Source organism: Anoplopoma fimbria, chromosome 3, assembly GCF_027596085.1.
Source record: "Anoplopoma fimbria isolate UVic2021 breed Golden Eagle Sablefish chromosome 3, Afim_UVic_2022, whole genome shotgun sequence".
Taxonomy (NCBI): domain Eukaryota; kingdom Metazoa; phylum Chordata; class Actinopteri; order Perciformes; family Anoplopomatidae; genus Anoplopoma; species Anoplopoma fimbria.
In genome coordinates this window covers 23,643,989-23,661,706 of record NC_072451.1, presented here as the reverse complement: position 1 = coordinate 23,661,706, position 17,718 = coordinate 23,643,989, and the positions used below count along the sequence as shown (strand labels likewise).

The window sequence follows — 17,718 nt, the reverse complement described above, 5'->3', positions numbered from 1 at the left end:
CATTGTCTTGACTCTTGTTAGGCTGCTGGAGGAGAACTACTTCCATGCTCCCACTGACTAATGTGCCTTCAGACAAGCAATGTGAATACAAACATACCTCTGCAGCCGGCAGAGTACTGCTGATGGTATCTACTAATGGTGTGTGTGTGTGTGTGTGTGTGTGTGTGTGTGTGTGTGTGTGTGTGTGTGTGTGTGTGTGTGTGTGTGTGTGCGTGTGCACGTGCATGTGCGCGAGTGCGTGCACGTGTGAACATTTGTATGTGTGCGAGTACAGTTTTTCAAGTTTGGACAGTCAACAACATAAACAAATTGAGTTGATTTCTGGATTGGATTCCGGAGTTTTCTTAATTACAGTATAGCCACATAAAGAAGAATGTGCACATAAAATATTTCACTACAAGCCACTTAGTAAAGTTGATGTGTAACAAGATGGCCTGTGTATTTACCAAAAAATGTTTTATAATTTACACATGCTTATTAAATTAAAACACACAGCATTTGTTGTGGGTTTCTTTGCCCTTTCCCAAATGTTGTTTTTTTCAATTTGCTAGCTACATGGCTCTATGAATAGCAGTGTTGGTCTTGTCTGTGTGTTGGTTGGTCCACCTCTTTGGCTTGGACTGAAATATTTAAACAAATATTGTATGGGATGCCATGTTATACAATTGTCATTCATGGTACACAGAGAATGGATCCTACTAACTTTGGTAATCCCCTTGATTTTTGGTTGAGGGAGAAGTGTCTTGCGATTGTGGAGTACCACGGAACATACAACATTTAAATGATATAGTCACTTTAAAGGTTTGCACAAATAAGTGAATTTACTGAATTTGTTCAATCATTTTTTAATCCTATTTTAATTTTTCACATTTTTTTGTATGTTTCTTCCTTTATTTCTTCAATTTAACGGATGTAATTTCTCCCCAGCAGTAACGTCTTTGCTTAGCTAGCAGAGTTGGCATGAAGAGGGGAGCAGAGGGCGCGTGTACATGTGTACGTGGGCGTGTGACGTGTCCTGTTCCTGTGTGTTCGACTGATCTGATGGATTTTTATTTATTGATATTATTGATGTAGTTTGCATGCGAAATAGGTCTACCAAAAATGGGGGACATAAATTAGCTACAGCTGCAAGACAAAAGTGGCTGGACCTGGCAACACTGCATGGATAAACTCCTAGTCTTGCTTTTCCCATGATAGTAGGAATTCTTATCCGATTATTAAAGCTCTGGCAAACTTATTGTTACCCTATAAAGGAACTCAACCAAGAGAGCCGAACTATTGTCAAAGTCCTCCAAGTTCAAAAAGAAAAAGATGCTTCTGGTAATTCTACTTTTTCAGTGTCTATCTTTTTCAGCGACCTCCACAGGCAGTCAGCAAGCCAGCAGCTAAATGAAAGTGGCCATCTATTCTGATTGTTTAGTCCAGTATACGTACCAATCCTGAGTGTGACCTGATGAAACTAAAACACAATGTAATTGCTTGGAATTTCCTATCTGTGTAGAGTACTAGAGTCTTAAAATAAAGGAGCAAGTTACACTTTTTTATTTATTATGCTCTTAATGTTGAAACTATTCCTCTTGAAGTTGACCCAAAACTGACCCACAAAAGGTTTGGATTTTTACAATTAATACATATCCCACCAGTGTTGCTTAGCACCAAAGCATTGCAGCTACAACCAGATGAAACTGGGCCTTGAGCTGTAAGGTTCAGATATACTAGTGCCGATATAAGGAAGCAATCCAAAGAAAAGTATAATAACTAAGCATACGTATCTGATGAGAGAATTAATACTGTGTGGTGGGAGGGGTGTCTGGGATATCCATATCTGCTGTTTCTGTCCCTTCACACATAAAGGGTGAGACACTACTTTCTAAATTGAACATCCCTAACCTCATTAGTTCATATCACAGCTTTAATAAATTACGTGTGTGTGTGTGTGTGTGTGTGTGTGTGTGTGTGTGTGTGTGTGTGTGTGTGTGTGTGTGTGTGTGTGTGTGTGTGTGTGTGTGTGTGTGTGTGTGTGTGTGTGTGTGTGTGTATGTTTGTGTGCGTGTGTGTGTGGCCACTGAGCCATAAAGTGAAATTTCCCTAAATGAAAATCTACGTAGTGTTGTATCCTTTCCTGCTGTTTCTGTCTGTGCATCTGAAATGAGCAAATATTCTCCTCTCCAGTGAAAATAGATTGATTGTTTGCTGTTAATTCAACCGAATCCTTCACAGCAGACTGATTACAGAAAAAATTATGCAATGGCCATAAGATGTGGAACAACAATGCGAGGAATCCTTTAAGATTTCACCAAGTTGCCAAAGACTTTGAAAAGGAAGTACACTTGCACTTTAAATGGTTTAAATTGAGAATATCTGCATCAGATAGCACTCTGGCACTCCTGTGTTATGGCTTCAGGACCCCACGCAGAGTTTGTATGTGTCATTCATCCTGTGAGCTGGTCAAGAAGTCGAAAGAAGCACATAACATGTAAGCATATAACATCTAAAACATAATATGATATAAATCTTTGCAGCACTGGAGACAATCAAATTACACCTTGGCCTGGTTACCATCAAATGCCACATTCATGTAATATTGAGCTCACTATAATTACCACTTTATTTACAATAGCTATTTACTGACTTATTAATGTAATTTATGTCACCGTCTTAATCATAATTAATACTGGAGAGTTTTTTGACTATGCACTCGGACATGCCTGAAAAGGCGAATACATGACCCAAAATATATGTATACATTGCTATATTATCAATGCACATTGGTTTTAATCCTTAAACAGACATCTTGAGTTGTCCAGTCATGAGAACTCTCTTAAGTCATAGACAGACGTGGGAATCATTCACATCTTTACCTTTCATCCAACATGAAGTAAACACAAAATAGACACATATACAGTAGACAGGCAAAACACATTCTATTATTATTTTTTAACTATTATTATTTAATTGTTTCAGACATTTTTAAGCAAAATTGCCCAAATAACACCAGTTCCGACTTCTAAAATTTGGGAATTTTCAAAAACAGAACAAATGTTGGGCTTTGGCAAATTGTAATGGGCATTTATCAATATTTTCTGACATTTTATTGATAAATCAATTGATTGATTAATCGTGGAAGTAATCTGCAGGTGGATCACTAATGAAAATAATCAATAGTTGTAGCCTAAAGACATCTAAGCGAAGAAGCAGAATTGTTTTATCATACTGTTGTGGCCCAGGAAGATGGAAGAGTTTTTGGTAGGTGGAGAGGCAGGCAGAAAGAGAGAGAACAGGATGTGTCCTTACAAGTTCTCCAATTTTTTGAGCAATGTTTGCGATGGCTAATAAAAGTTGCCTGGCACTAGGGTCCTCAACAGCCGTGTTTGTCACTCATTGCTTGCCTTTAATAAACAGCTCATTAGTTGGAAACCTCATTAGCAATCTGACAACAGGGAGCAAATGATTCAGGAGAAGCAGGGAGGAATATGTTGCTCTTTCATTTAAGGTAGAAAGGCGGGGAGCGTTCAAGGATGCGCCTTCGGGTTCGGCTGCATGCTTGGAGTAAACATCATCATCTTCATAACAGCATCCTTATAAACATAATCCTCCACTGAAAAATGTGCCTAACCTAAATAAGACCCCAAGAAAGAGATGTAGTTGCCAGAGTTATTTATTTTTAAAGCTGTCCTATTTTTGTGTAAGTGCAAACCAGGAATATTTACTTATTTGAATGCATTAAGTGGACACATAGCATAAAGTACTGCGGCTTAATAACATCATAATATTTCTCTCCTTTACAGATCTGTGACAAGGAATGGCACTATTATGTGATCAATGCAGAATTTCCTGCAGTGACACTATTTGTGGATGGGGTGACCTATGAACCCTACCTGGTGACGGATGACTGGCCGATCCAAACCGCAAAGATTGATACACAGTTGACTGTGGGCGCCTGCTGGCAAGGTCAGTTTGTGTGTGTGTGTGTGTGTGTGTGTGTGTGTGTGTGTGTGTGTGTGTGTGTGTGTGTGTGTGTGTGTGTGTGTGTGTGTGTGTGTGTGTGTGTGTGTGTGTGTGTGTCCTTGTGTGTCTGTGTGAGATTCACAGTGGCATTAGAGTGATGCAGACATTTGTCCAAGGCTGAAGATACTGAAATCAGGCAGGAATGGGACACAACTGCTGTTAAACTGTGTTTTTGGATTGTTTAAATCTATAACTCTCACTGATCTGAGAGTTGCTTTATATGCAGCAGCCTTTTTAGCTTGAGGTTGTGTTGTATATTTTCTCCACACAAAATTGAGAAATTACTTATTTATAGGCCTTTTTTTTCATTCTGAATCGTTATTGGTTTATTGGTTAATGATACTTACAACTTTCTTTACTTTAGTATTTTAAATGCTTGTTGGGAAACCAAATAGACAAAGTGGTACAAATAAAAAAAAATTTAAAAATGAGGAAATGTTTTTTTGGAAGAACTCTTAATTGCATTACTGCTGCTTTCTTTAATACTCAATTGAGGTCCTATCTAAGTATTTTGATCAGAAACTCTTACTACAGAAATAGAACTGAGAATGGATCAGGTGATTTTTGCATAGTTGCAATGATATATGATGTATTTTTGTCTTAATATGCAAAGGAAAACAACCTGGAAAAGAAGGAAACTTACAGTATGGCAAACACAGATAAATAACATCAACAAAGAGGCACAGCAGCCAAAAGATGTTGAAAATTACATTTGAAGCACAAACAGAGAGAGAGAAAGAGAGGGGGGAGAGAGAGAGGGAGAGAGGAGGAGAGGAAGAGGGAGAGGAAGAGAGAGAGAGGAAGCAGAAGACTTTCTGTTAAGATAATTAAAGAGATTATGATTCATGCCCTGGGGCTGTGAGTGTTTCTTCTTTGAAATGGAGAAGCACGAGCAGAGTGGGTATCAGACAGGAAATTCTGCATGTCAGTTCCAGTGGCAGGGAAAGAGAGCAAGCAGTGATCACATTGGAACGAATAACAGCTACCCTGCTGCCTTGTTTATGACTGGAATAATTATACAAAAGTGCTTTACAGGATGGCAGAATGGGACTGTAGTGATCCGTTCTGCAGCTTGCCTAAATCAAGCTCATAATGCTCACCAGCATCATCCAAAGCTTCAATTCTGATGACATTTTGGTTGCCATTTAAATGTCTTTTCATCCTATGCCTGATTGCAATTTTCTTTTTGTCGTCACCACTTTCTTCGTTGCTTCATACAGGCCTCTCACTGCCTCTTTCCATGAATCTCTGATTGTGAGAGAAAGCCCTGAAGGAAGGATTAGCGAGAGTGAATGGAGGACAACTTTGCCAGCTATTACATCCCAATGAAGCCGCTTTAAGCTTCACTAAGCCGCAACTGATAACTTTGCAGGCCATTAGCGAGCAAGATTGCCTTTCACAGTCTCTCATTTATCCATCCCCTTTTCCCAACAATCAACAACATAATGATGAGACATGGGATATGAAAGGCATATAGACTGTATTTTCACTGCCCCTAAAGCAAAAGAAGACGTGTCTTTCCATACAAGAAATTGTTTGTTTTCTTAACCAGTTTTCTGCAGAAACAAGCTGTCTAGATGGGAAATGTGTGTTTGCCACCTCGTTTAATGTGCAACAGGAAAGTGGGTGTCAAATTTCAAAGCAACCCTCACAGTACAGTATACATATACTTAACTAACAAAGCGCAGAGTAGGAATACGGATTCTGAGGTAGTTTCATGGTGATGATAAAGGCATCAATCAACATATATCATCAGGAAGTTTTAAATCGTTTGAACACTGTGCTGTCAGTTTAGAATGCTTTTAGCACTCAGTGAAATGAGAAAAGACAAATTTTATATCCAAGGTGAAACCACTGGATTCAATCACCTGAGAGTCGAAGTGAACCACAATGAAATTGTCTATTCAGCCTTTAGAATTAGTTACGAAACATTTTTCTTCACACTCAAGGAGTGAACATGTACAATATTCTGCAGCACTGATTTCTGAAATATCATAATTTAATAAGTATCATAATTTGTGAATAAGCAGTTATTGCTTAATTAAAAAGATTATAGTTGTTCATGCTTATATATCAATGTCTATGCAAGACCTGCCATGCAACATGAGACATGTCCTCTTCTTCTTCCTTTCTCGCTGTTCTTTTATTCATTTCTCTTTTTCATGCATCTATAAAAAACATCTAGACACAGGCACAGGCAATCCAAAGTTTCAGTTCAGTCTGCACTTAGCCATTGAATCACAAAGACGTTGTCTTGATGAAAACCTTTCAACAACTAAAGAGTAGAATAATGAGGAATATTTCCACATGTAGAGAGAAAGGGAGGTGGTGGTAATGTCCCACTCTGCCCCTACTTACAATCGCAAAAACCCAGTGCTTTCCATGTCTGTTCAAATAATGCATGGCAAGTATAAAGAACAAGACTAATAAAGACTATAAAAAGGGTGATATTCTTAGTTCTTGCAGTTTGTGATTGTACCACTTCCTCCCTCTGAGATGGACACAGAAAATAAGAGACAAATGGTTTGTTATTATTAGTTTTGTCATTTAAAAAAACCCCAAAGATATTTCAAATAACCTTTAATTATTTTATGTTTGCGTGTTTGACATTAGACATCAGATTGGGACACCCCCACACAGAAATAGCCTCAGCGTTCCAACATGCACATGATCAACTGCATTTTATGTTTCAACTGGAAAAAAGCACACATCATAGAACATTGTTTTGTGACAAATGATGAAGGTATTGAATTGCATTTCAGTAGTCAGTTTTCAACAAAGCTCAACCACACACTATTTTTTACAATGTGTTAATTAGCTCTGGTTGTGATCTGGATGTGAATTATTTCCATGAAGTAAAACAGAAAGAATGCTTCAAGGTTTGACTTTTTGAACTCTTACAGTAGAGAACAGTGCAGATTTTTGAAATGGGGATGACAAATACCAGAAGACTTACAACCTTTCTGTTTCACCCGTTTGTTTTTTGGACTTGAAGCAAAGCTCACCCCTCCTACATACACAGAACAAATACAGACCAGTTAATGGCCCTGGGGCTGATTGGATACTGAATATGGGAACAAAGATTGGGTACCTTTTGTCTAACTTCCCATTGCTCACTAGCTTGTTGGTGATTCTGAATGTGGATGAACAGATTCTAATGTCTGCTGTTTGACAGCATACCAGATGCTGTAATGTTAATTACATGGTAGGTGAAAATCATATACTGTTGGTCCTGACAGTTCTTGGAGAAAATGGGCTGTCATAAAATAGCACCATCGTTGATCAGCATCACCACTGTCCAACATCTGCTTCTCAGAGCTCCAGGAGATAGAAATATGAAAAACGTGGACTGGTGCTCTGATTAAAAGGAAGAGTATCTAAGGCAACAAAATAACAATAATTGGTATCAAAGACATTTTTCAAAAATGACTTAATGATAACTTGTTAATATTGTGATGTAGACAGCCTAACTACCACTTTACACAAAGAAAACTAATAATCTAGTTATGAATATCAACCATTACTTCTATATGTGATGCAGTTTTTATTAGACTGTAGGAGAACACTGTTTGTTAAGTCAGTAGTATAAGTCTCCTGTTACCTAGCACACTGAAGGCAGTTGCTTGGTGTCTTTGTGACAGGATCTTATCTCTCAGCTCTACGTGTATACACACCCCTGTATGATTCACATTGACGGAGCTGAGAGAGTAGATGCCTCTGGCTCCATGCATGCTGGCTGGTACTGTAGCTGATGTTCACAGTAATATCTGCTGTTACTGTCTGCCGCTCCCTTGAGCCTCGCTGTACAGAATAGTTCAGTACAGGAGAGGAGGAGAACATCCGGGCTGTGTTACAGTAAGTGGGTTAGCAGCTTGTTGTAATATGGTTAGGTCATGTGTTAAAACAAAGATTTGCCAAAGAACACAAAATATACTGATTGTTTCATACGTACATTTAAAATGTTGTATTGCATGGGTTTTTGCTGTAGTTTACAATAGAAGACATAGACAGAAAACACCGCCTGTTCTTGATGTTGGTTGTTAGTAACAATTATTTTAACTCTCCTTTGAGGCCGTTTTTAGTTTTATGTTTGATTCATTTTTTTAAGTCAAATTCTTTTTTATGTTTTTGCTTGATTTGATTATCATTATGAACCAAAACTAATAATTCTGTTAAGATATACTTTTCAAAGTCTAGTATTCAAAGAATACATCATAAATCTTCCTCAAGAACATATTAATGTGTAATTTTAAAAGAGATTATTAGACATATTTGTATTTGCCACTGATACAGGATATAAATAAATATTGGCTGAGATATATTCAATTCTGGTGTTATTTACTTTAGTAGTCTTGCCTTATGATTTGGTGGAAATGACACACTTAATAAGAAGTGGTGAATTTGAGCCATTTTCTACAGGAAAATCTGGTGCTATGTATGAAAAAAAGAAGTTGTCTCTTAAGAAGTTGCCAGGGCTGGACTGAATTTGTAAAGGACTGCACAGACTGCAGTGCTAATGTGTCGGCCTTTAGCACAGGTTACATTTATTTTGCATGAAATCACTCACGTTCTTTCACTCGCTGTGGCAGCTGCAGAACATTTGGGGTCAAATGCATGTTTGAGTATCTGAGACTGACTTCAAACTATTCGTTTGATGCCTCTACTTCTCAAGAGGCTTTTTGTCTTTATTAAAAAATGCTGCCAACTGCTCCCGCAACATTACTATTGTGTTTATTTTCATACAGAAAGCAACATCCAAAGTTGTGTATATCAGCATTTTTTCTTTACTTATAGTTTGAAGTTAAAGGTAGACAGCTATTCATTGTCATCCATTGATTTAAAAATCGAGATTTTGCAATCTCTCCTAAGCAGTTTAACATTCACTCCCTAAAATTTGTTAATACAATTCCATTACACATTAGAAAACTGTGAAAAAAAGGCCATTGTCAATGTGATTCAATTACATTTATTTCCTGTCTGAACTAGTGTCAAAGTTACTTGGAATAGTTCTTCATAGCTAGCTATCCATTGGGTTTTGTAAGCTTTTTCAGCTTCATAGATGTTATTTTGGGGGAAACTGTGTGTGCTTTTCCCTTGGAAACATGCATAATACATGTTGTTGTCTCTATTACCCTGCAAAGGCTCAGTAAAACAGGTTTGAAACCAAGAGTCAGCTCTACTCTGAGACCAGGCTGGTAAAATAAAAAGTTTAAGCTTACTCGAGGTGGAAAACAGGCCACAGTCAAAACCAGGCAGGCAGGAGGGATGAGGTAAATGTATCCAATAGGGGACCAGGCTAGAGAGCACGAATCCAAAAGGCAGTCAGAGAAAACGGCTGGAATGCTGAAGGCAGGAGCAGAGCATACGATTTGGCAGGGAATTAATGGACGTGGGCCAGTATATATGCTACTGGGCTAATGGAGAAGTGGGAGCAGATGGGTGCAGGAGGTTAGGTCATGGGGAATGGCAGGAATACAGGGGTTACTGCAGGACAGGTGGGAGAAGTAGGATCTGAAAGGACAGGTAAGTTAGTACATGGCCGGTGAAAAAAGTAGACAAGGAAAATGTGAGACTAGGAATTGGCTGACATTTTGACACCACCCAATTTTTCTCTATTCAACTGACTTTTTTTCCCCCTCATCCCCTCTGCACTTCTGTCCTTTAACCTCTTATATTATACTTTTCCTTTTTACCTACTTGTGGTTCTCTTCTCTCTCATTCTCCCTTTAGGTGGTGAGGTAGGGACTCCGAGGTTCACGCAATATTTCCATGGCAGTCTATCAGGTCTGACAATCCGACCAGGCCGCATTGAAACCCAGAAGGTTATTTCCTGTTTGCAGGCCTGCAAAGAAGGCCTTGATATCAACTCCCTTGAGAGCCTCGCTAAGGACATTAAGGTGTGTGAAAACAAACACATACAACTCTTTGTAATTCTATCTTTGTGAGGACACGCATTGTGATGATATGAAGTGAGGACCAGCCAAAATGTCTTACATTTCGAAAAATGTCTTCACTCTTAAGGTCTTCACAATGATAGATGTACAAGTTCACTTACACACACACGTGCATATTTACACACTAACTTTTGATTGGTAGTAACTACCACCTTAGAGGTACTATAGAGGATGTATGACACTTAGTCCTGTTCAGGATAGCAGTACAGGATGCTACTCTATAACATGTATGATGTACATGTATTTCCTCATCAAGCCCAGACACAAATCATTGAGCTACAACATGAACACAATTGTTTCAACTGGAAGGTTCTTTGAGGACAAATAGTATTTGTTTGTGTGTCCAGTTCCATTTTAACCCCGCCCAGTCTGTGCTGGTGGTGGAAGGAGAAGATCTGGACAGCATCAACACAGCCATGTCAAAGGTCTCCTACATTAACTCTCGCCAGTTCCCTACGCCTGGCCTCCGACGGCTACACATCACCACCACCGTACAGTAAGTGCACATATACTTGGAGGATACATGTTCACTCACGCTTTGAGTTTTTTAACATCAAGCTCTACATTCACTTAGTTTAACATTTTAACATTGGCTGTAGAAGCTTCCCAGTTCAGATGAGCTGCTCTGCTAGAGCAGTTGTGATCTTATGGCTTTGCTCAGGAGCACATCTCAAACCTTTCTCTTTGCTCTTTGCCAAAGTTTTTAGATTTTCTGTTTCTGTGATGTTTAAATCAAGTCAGATACATTAAAGTTTACTCTCAAAGTGAACAAGCCACTCAAGGGAGTAGTCCAAGAAGGGACCAGTTTGTTGCCATGACACTCCTGTTGCCATCATAGATACGGTATAAAATAGTATAATCTTTCATGTTCAGACTGTCTTACTAATAGCTGCTACTAGCAGATCCATCCAAATTGATGAAACTTACAGCTAAATGGTAAAAAAATAAAAAAAAATAATCTAAAACCTGTATTGTATTATGTCAATGCCTTTGTACTTACAACTTAACTACTGGAAACAGCTGAAAATGCGTTCAACCTTATTAATATCATTATGAAGTACAGATCTGCTGCTTCAATTTGTTTGTGTGTATGTGTGTGGGTTTGGTGTTTAACTCTTTATGACACGTGTCTGTAGTGAAAACCAATGAAGCACATTTTGCTATTGTTGAATAAAGTGTGAGGTCTATAACTATCCCTAGGACACTAATGTTAAATGATGCAACTTAAGTCACATAAGCTACAAACAGCCAGAGGAGTGGTGGTTAAAGCATCAAATGAAGGCTCTGTCAGATATGTTGTGTCTGTCTTTTGTCTTTAAGCCACAGAACTCCCAGTGAGATGGCAAAGGATGGATCATTAGTGTAGAAACTATTAAACCAAAAAACAGACCAGCTGGTCATTAAGGACATTAAGCCTTTGGGTGAACGGGAAGACCATCTTGTGAGCATCTATTTGTCCTCGCTTTTTGTTTCTTTCTCTTTTTCCCGTTCTTTCTTTCTTTTATCACCAGCAAGGACAATGTGAGGCTTTGCAACTGGTGGGACCCCATCGCAAGACGCTCTAGTTTACTGTCTGTTTTTCCTCTGTGTGTCTTTCTGTGATTCCATGTCTGGATCTTATTTGATTAGAATTTACTTTGTTTACTTTGATGGTGATATCAGTCGGTCTGTTTGTCCAACATTTGTCCAAAGGAAGTTATCTTGAGAACTGCTGGTAACATTGTTATGAAAATCAAATTACAGTTTAATCCAGATGACAACACATAAAATAGCTGTCTTTCCTTAATATTTGCAATGGATATTCAAAGGATTAATACTAATCTTTTTGGTGACCCCCAAAAGACCCTCTATCATACCGTCATCAGGCCAAAATCGACACTTACACACAGGAAAACATAAATCTAATAGACGGGTAGTAATTGGCTGAACCCTTAACCTGCTTCTGCTGGCATAGCTGGATTTATTTTACCAGCTGCATAATCAAAAACACATGATGTAACCATGCAAGTGTACTGCATACTGTTAACTGTAATCATAAAACAACAATACCTAGTGTACCTTTAACAAGAGAATAAAAAAGGAAAATAATTCTTCCCAAAAACATCCCATTGAACGTAACATGCTTGATTGCATCTTTGTGTGTGTGTTTGCTTGGGTTTGCGTGTATTTGCATGTGTTTGCGTGTGCTTGCTTCTGTTCATTCTTAAAGTATTTGTTCATCCTAACACAACTTTAATGCCCATGTGTGCCACTCTGTGTGTGTTTAGTTGTATGCTGCATGTGTGTATTGGAGCGCTTGTTCATGTGTCTGTTCCTGTCTCCACACACATCCAGCGTCTGTTCATTTAGTGAGCAGCTAGCGCAGACAGGTCAAATCAGCTTAGATGTGTGCTGGTCGATAAAGTGAGGCGAGCTCGGGGAGCAGCAATCCAGGCTGTCTAACTCGGCACAACACTTCACAGCTCCCTTCTAGATAAAGAAAGACGGATCCGCCTTTACACTCAGCAGATATGTTGAATCTGCCGTCTGTGACAATAATATGCAGTCCCATTTCACATTGTTGATGTTTTTTAAATTCCTCCTGAAGGTGTTGTGTTGTTTGAAAGCTGTATTTCTTGTCTCTGTCTTACATGTCCTGACAAGCAGCAGGAGTAGCTCAATGATATTGCCACTTCAGTATTCACAGGGTCAGTGGATTTAGCATTTCAAAAAAGCCTGGCTGAATCTACCTGACTTTAAAAGCTAAAACCTGTTTTGGTTATATTGTGCTATTTTTTTAAATGGGGTACTTTTCCTTTTAAATATGTATTCCTGTGAGCTAATTGCACTCACTTAAAACTTTTAAGTGATCCTTCACTTTATTGCAATTTTTTTCTTTGTAACTTTACAGTTTAACTTGCTGTTTTGATACATTATTAGTCCAATCTTGAAACAACCCAGAACACTAAAACTAGTTTTTACCCAATATACATACTGTAAATATTTACATTCTTCGAGAGAAATGGGGATACTGAAGTGAATACCAAATCATTTCATGAAGTCCCCATCATCAAGACATATATGGTAAACATTTTCTGTCCATAACTGAAAACTAGACAATCACTTCGGGGGCAAACTTTGAAAATGAAGATGTCCAATGAGAGTATGATTTTATAATGGTTGGGGCTTGGTTATGATATAAATAAAATATTTTCCTTAAGCCTTTGAAACTAGTAAGGGATATTCTCATTATCCAAAACCCTCAAAACATATAACTAAATCCTTTGAATTAGCCTGTATTTGTGTTTATTAGGCAACTGGCATTATAACAACTTTGTTCTGGCATCAAAAAAACCTTTAGAATTAATATTCAGTTATCATCTCATACATTTTAATTTATTGCTTATTTTGTCATGAATATTAACTTGTATAAAAAAAATGTTTCTGTTCATTTTGTTCGTTCATCCTGAAATCCATGAGTACGGCTTTATTTCTCCTCCCAGAATACAAAAAAAAGTATTTCTCAATCACAAAAAGTGTTTTTTGTGCATTTTATGATCTTTGTGTCAAAAATTCCACAAATACATGGAATAGCAATATCAAAACAAATGAGCAGTGGAGCAGTAACACTGGTGCCAATTCGCCCTTTAACCTCTCTCTTCTTCTGTTTGTGTGTGTGTGTGTGTGTGTGTGTGTGTGTGTGTGTGTGTGTGTGTGTGTGTGTGTGTGTGTGTGTGTGTGTGTGTGTGTGTGTGTGTGTGTGTGTGTGTGTGTGTGTGTGTGTGTCAGGTGTTTTGGCGAGGACACCTGTCTCTCCATCCCAGACATCAAGTCAGTGGTTATGGTCCTGCCACCCAGTGAACCGAGAATCACCGTTGCAGGATCTAATCGGCTCGTCAGGCCTGCCAATGACCTGCGGGGCCCGCTGGGTGTGGCACCCTTCAAAGAGCTTCACATCACCAGCACAGTAATGAAGGGAGACAGCTTTGGTGGAGGTGAGTAAAGAGGATTCCTGCGTTGAAATGATGCTCTCATTTCATACCAGCCTTATATTTATATAATATTTCAGCTAATGTTAGAGAAAATGTCTTTTTTTACATCTGTTTTTTGTTTATGTGCACTGGGTATTTATGATTTCATATCTACAGTATTTGCACACAGATTTTTCTGTCATTTTGTGTCCATGCATACAGCCCACAGACAAGGTGTGATGGAGGTGATGCATAACCTGGACTACTGTGATGTGCTGGTAATTGGGGAAGAACTTAATCCTGAGAGAGAGAGTTTGGAGATTCATCACAGTGCCTTGTTGGGAAAACACCTGGATGCCACCAACTCCACCTCTGGAATATCAATATATGGTAGGGCCACCACTCTGGTAAGAGGGATGATGTGTGGCTCTTATGCTCTATGCTGGGAAGACATCATGTAATGCACCACTTTTCCACCTCAAAATCTTGAAGAATATCTCTAAAAATGGCTGCCCTTTATACCGTAATAAGATGAACATCCACGCTCTATAGAGTAAGACAGCTGTAAAGGTCCCTGAAATCTCCTGTCATAACATATTACAGTTACAAACTGACACACAATGCTGCATGTCATATTTTAAACTGTAGTATAACACGTTCTTCCTGCATGTTACAAGGTGTGGACTCCATGGCCCACTATGAGCAGGCACTGAGGCAGGTACGCTACAAGAACTGGAGACCAGCCACCCTGAGTGAGAGAAAATTCAGACTCACTTGCTCTGAACTCAATGGACGTTACACCAGCAATGCGTACAATTTGGAGGTTGGTTTGATGTATTTCAATTGCCAAATTTCATCTCCTTTTTACTCTCTACTTCTCTTCATAACCTTCACTGTCAATCAAGTCCCTGTTGTCTTTTTTGTGCTACTTTTCTCCATTTTGTTTTATCTTGCTTTTGATTTTTCCTATGCTGAGTTAGTTCCTTTCATACCACATTGTCTTGTATCATCTTTTTATTTTCTTGTTTTTCTGTTGCACAAATTATGGTCCAGCTTCTTTCTCCTGAGAATAATAGTCTTCGTCTTGCCTCTGTACTGTAGGTTAGCGTTCTTCACCACTCAGCACCTGTGGAACATGTCAACCATATGGCTGCCCAACCTCCGTACATGAGACCTGTCCATCACCCGCTCATGATCCACACTCTCAACTCACACATGTCAGGTAAGCCACAAATGTCATTGAAATGTGCTCGGTTGTGGAGATTTGGTGCTGTAAGGATTTTTGTATTCATCACAGACTAGTTATGAGTCACTATAAGTGACATTTGTTTTATATTGATATGATAATGACAATAATGATAGATATGTGCCAAAACCTTTGTGTAATTCTCAAATTACACTCTGATCATTACATAAAAATGTCAGTGAGTAACCAGTAATTGTGAATTTGTAAGATACTTCAACTTCAACAAAGGTTTATAATCTGTTGTAAGTATTGTTATACAGCATTATGAATATTAATGAGTGCTTATAACTAGGGTTGGGCAGAATATTGATATTAAAACAATACTGTGATATGAAACTAAATATCATTTAATATAACAAATATTTTGTAAAAGCAACAATGGTCAATCTCAATATAAAATTATTTGCTCAAACTTCTTGGTCAAGAGATATTTGATTTTCTCCATATTGCCTAGCCCCACTAATAACTATAATTATACAGTGCTATAAGCTGATTATAACAAAGTTGACCATTAACAGTTATCCTTACAGTCTGTTCATGTAAACTTCTATTAGATTCCCATCCTATAAATTCAGTTTAGACCTACAGTACTGTTCTTACTTTACAGTAGAAAGACTCTGATCCACTTTTCACAATGCATGATTATAACGGACATTTAGATCTGTTGGCCTTCTTTCTCTGTTTCAAATAAGCAGGCTGAGATAAGATGATTGAACTGGAGATTACTCTGTTGTAAAGCATTGTCTAACTAAGTTCCTGCAACCCCGGACAAGAATCTATGAGAATTCATTTCTTTTTTTCCTCCTGCAGGAGCAGCACCTCCAGCAGCCACAGCAGTCATTGTGGTCTGTATCGCAGCCCTGGTGGTGATTGTGGTGATTGGCGTGTACAGGATCCACGCCACACATCAGGAGGGGTCCAGAGAAGATGAGGAGGATGTCAAGGACACTGAGGAAGACTGGGACAACTCTGCACTCAACATCACTGTCAACCCCATGGAGGTTTGATGACTTTTTCTTATTTAGTTTCGAGGTGTTTTACTCTTTCAGAAAGCTGAAATAAAAGACTAGAAGATGATTTATCTTACAAATAGCTCTGTTACATTTGACTGTAAACTGGATTTGGGAGCTGTGGCTAAATCACGCTTTGTTTTCTAGAACGTAGGAGGAGCTCAGGCGCATGATGAGGAGGTAAAAGAAGAAGAGCGTGAGGAGGAGGAAGAAGAGGAAGATGAGGAACATGTTGGAGGAATGACAAGTGCCGAGTCAGACAACAGTGATGCAGATGAAGAGGACGGAGAGGAAGAGAGAGAAGAGGTGAAAGAGAGGAAGCAGAAGAAACAACTGGAGTGGAACAGTTCCTCCATAACATACTGACCACACATAGATAAACATATATCTGCACATACAAACATTCTTTACATATCCGTCTCTTTCTCTCTCTGTCTCTATCCCTCTCTCTCTATCAGACACACACACACACACACACACACACACACACACACACACACACACACACACACACACACACACACACACACACACACACAAAACGCACACACATGTTATGCAGACATTCCTTCATGCTTGCTACAGGTAGGGCCTACACACACATTCACAAACAAAAAAACAAACAAAACATAATCTCTGATAAAATTATTTACAATCTATTGCTGGAAAAAAACAACTTTAAATCTTCCCACGTTGTCATTTTTAATGAAACATCTCCCTCTGTTGGAAAAAGTCAGAACTACAAAGTCACCTGCAATCTCACAGTGCAGGAAAACCTTGTCTGTGCATATGTATTATTATTCACATTGCAGTCAATGAAGCAAAATATAAGATGAAAATCAAACAAGCACAGTCTTCTTATTATATGACCAGACTATGGTCATAAAATTAAACTAAACTCTTGAATATAGCGACACAAATGATCTCAATTTCTTACAGTAAAACAATAATGTGGGCTTATATCCAAACATTTAATATGTGCAAGTCTATGTGTCAACAGATTACTTTTGTATCGTTTATGTTTTAAACAGATTGTCTGCAAGATGGTGGGTTATTAGCATATTTATCAGCCCCATGTATCCATAAACATATTTATTTGTTAATGTATCCATAGACTTTTTAAAATCTAATTCCTTTGGCCTATATAGTAGGTATAACATAGCCGTATTGTCACTCAGTGTATATCCTCAATACTTAACTCAAATCTCTCCGTTTGTGTGATCAGTGCTGAGTTCTGTGGCCTGGACACTAAAGAGAAACAACATCCTGGATATTTTATCTCTTACCATAAACATTCCATATTCGTCATTATTTATATACAAAGCAGCATTGTACAGTTTGAATATCTTACACCTTTAGTTTCACAAAAGTATTTTAAAGCTAAAATGATCACTGCTCCATCAGCTAATGAGTTGATGAAAAAAGTTGATTGTAGTTAAATACCTTTTTGTTTGTTTGCATCTGCCTGTGTACCAAATCTATCAATACTGTGGCCTATTGTAGCTTCTACTGTTAAGGGTTGGATCAGTTATCTTTTTTTTTTTCAGAAG

The 17,718-nt window shown here is 38.4% G+C and overlaps 1 protein-coding gene across 1 annotated transcript in view; it reads left to right on the top strand.

Moving 5' to 3' along the window:
• Positions 1–16,534, top strand: part of clstn2a (calsyntenin 2a) — a 125,209-nt gene extending 108,675 nt beyond the window's left edge. The window contains exons 10-18 of the mRNA XM_054625358.1: positions 3,789–3,951; positions 9,739–9,905; positions 10,310–10,458; positions 13,731–13,936; positions 14,135–14,302; positions 14,590–14,735; positions 15,014–15,134; positions 15,969–16,159; positions 16,316–16,534. Of these exons, the coding sequence (XP_054481333.1) occupies positions 3,789–3,951; positions 9,739–9,905; positions 10,310–10,458; positions 13,731–13,936; positions 14,135–14,302; positions 14,590–14,735; positions 15,014–15,134; positions 15,969–16,159; positions 16,316–16,534 (1,530 nt within the window). The remainder of the gene's footprint in view (positions 1–3,788; positions 3,952–9,738; positions 9,906–10,309; positions 10,459–13,730; positions 13,937–14,134; positions 14,303–14,589; positions 14,736–15,013; positions 15,135–15,968; positions 16,160–16,315) is intronic.
• Positions 16,535–17,718: the final 1,184 nt, after the last annotated feature.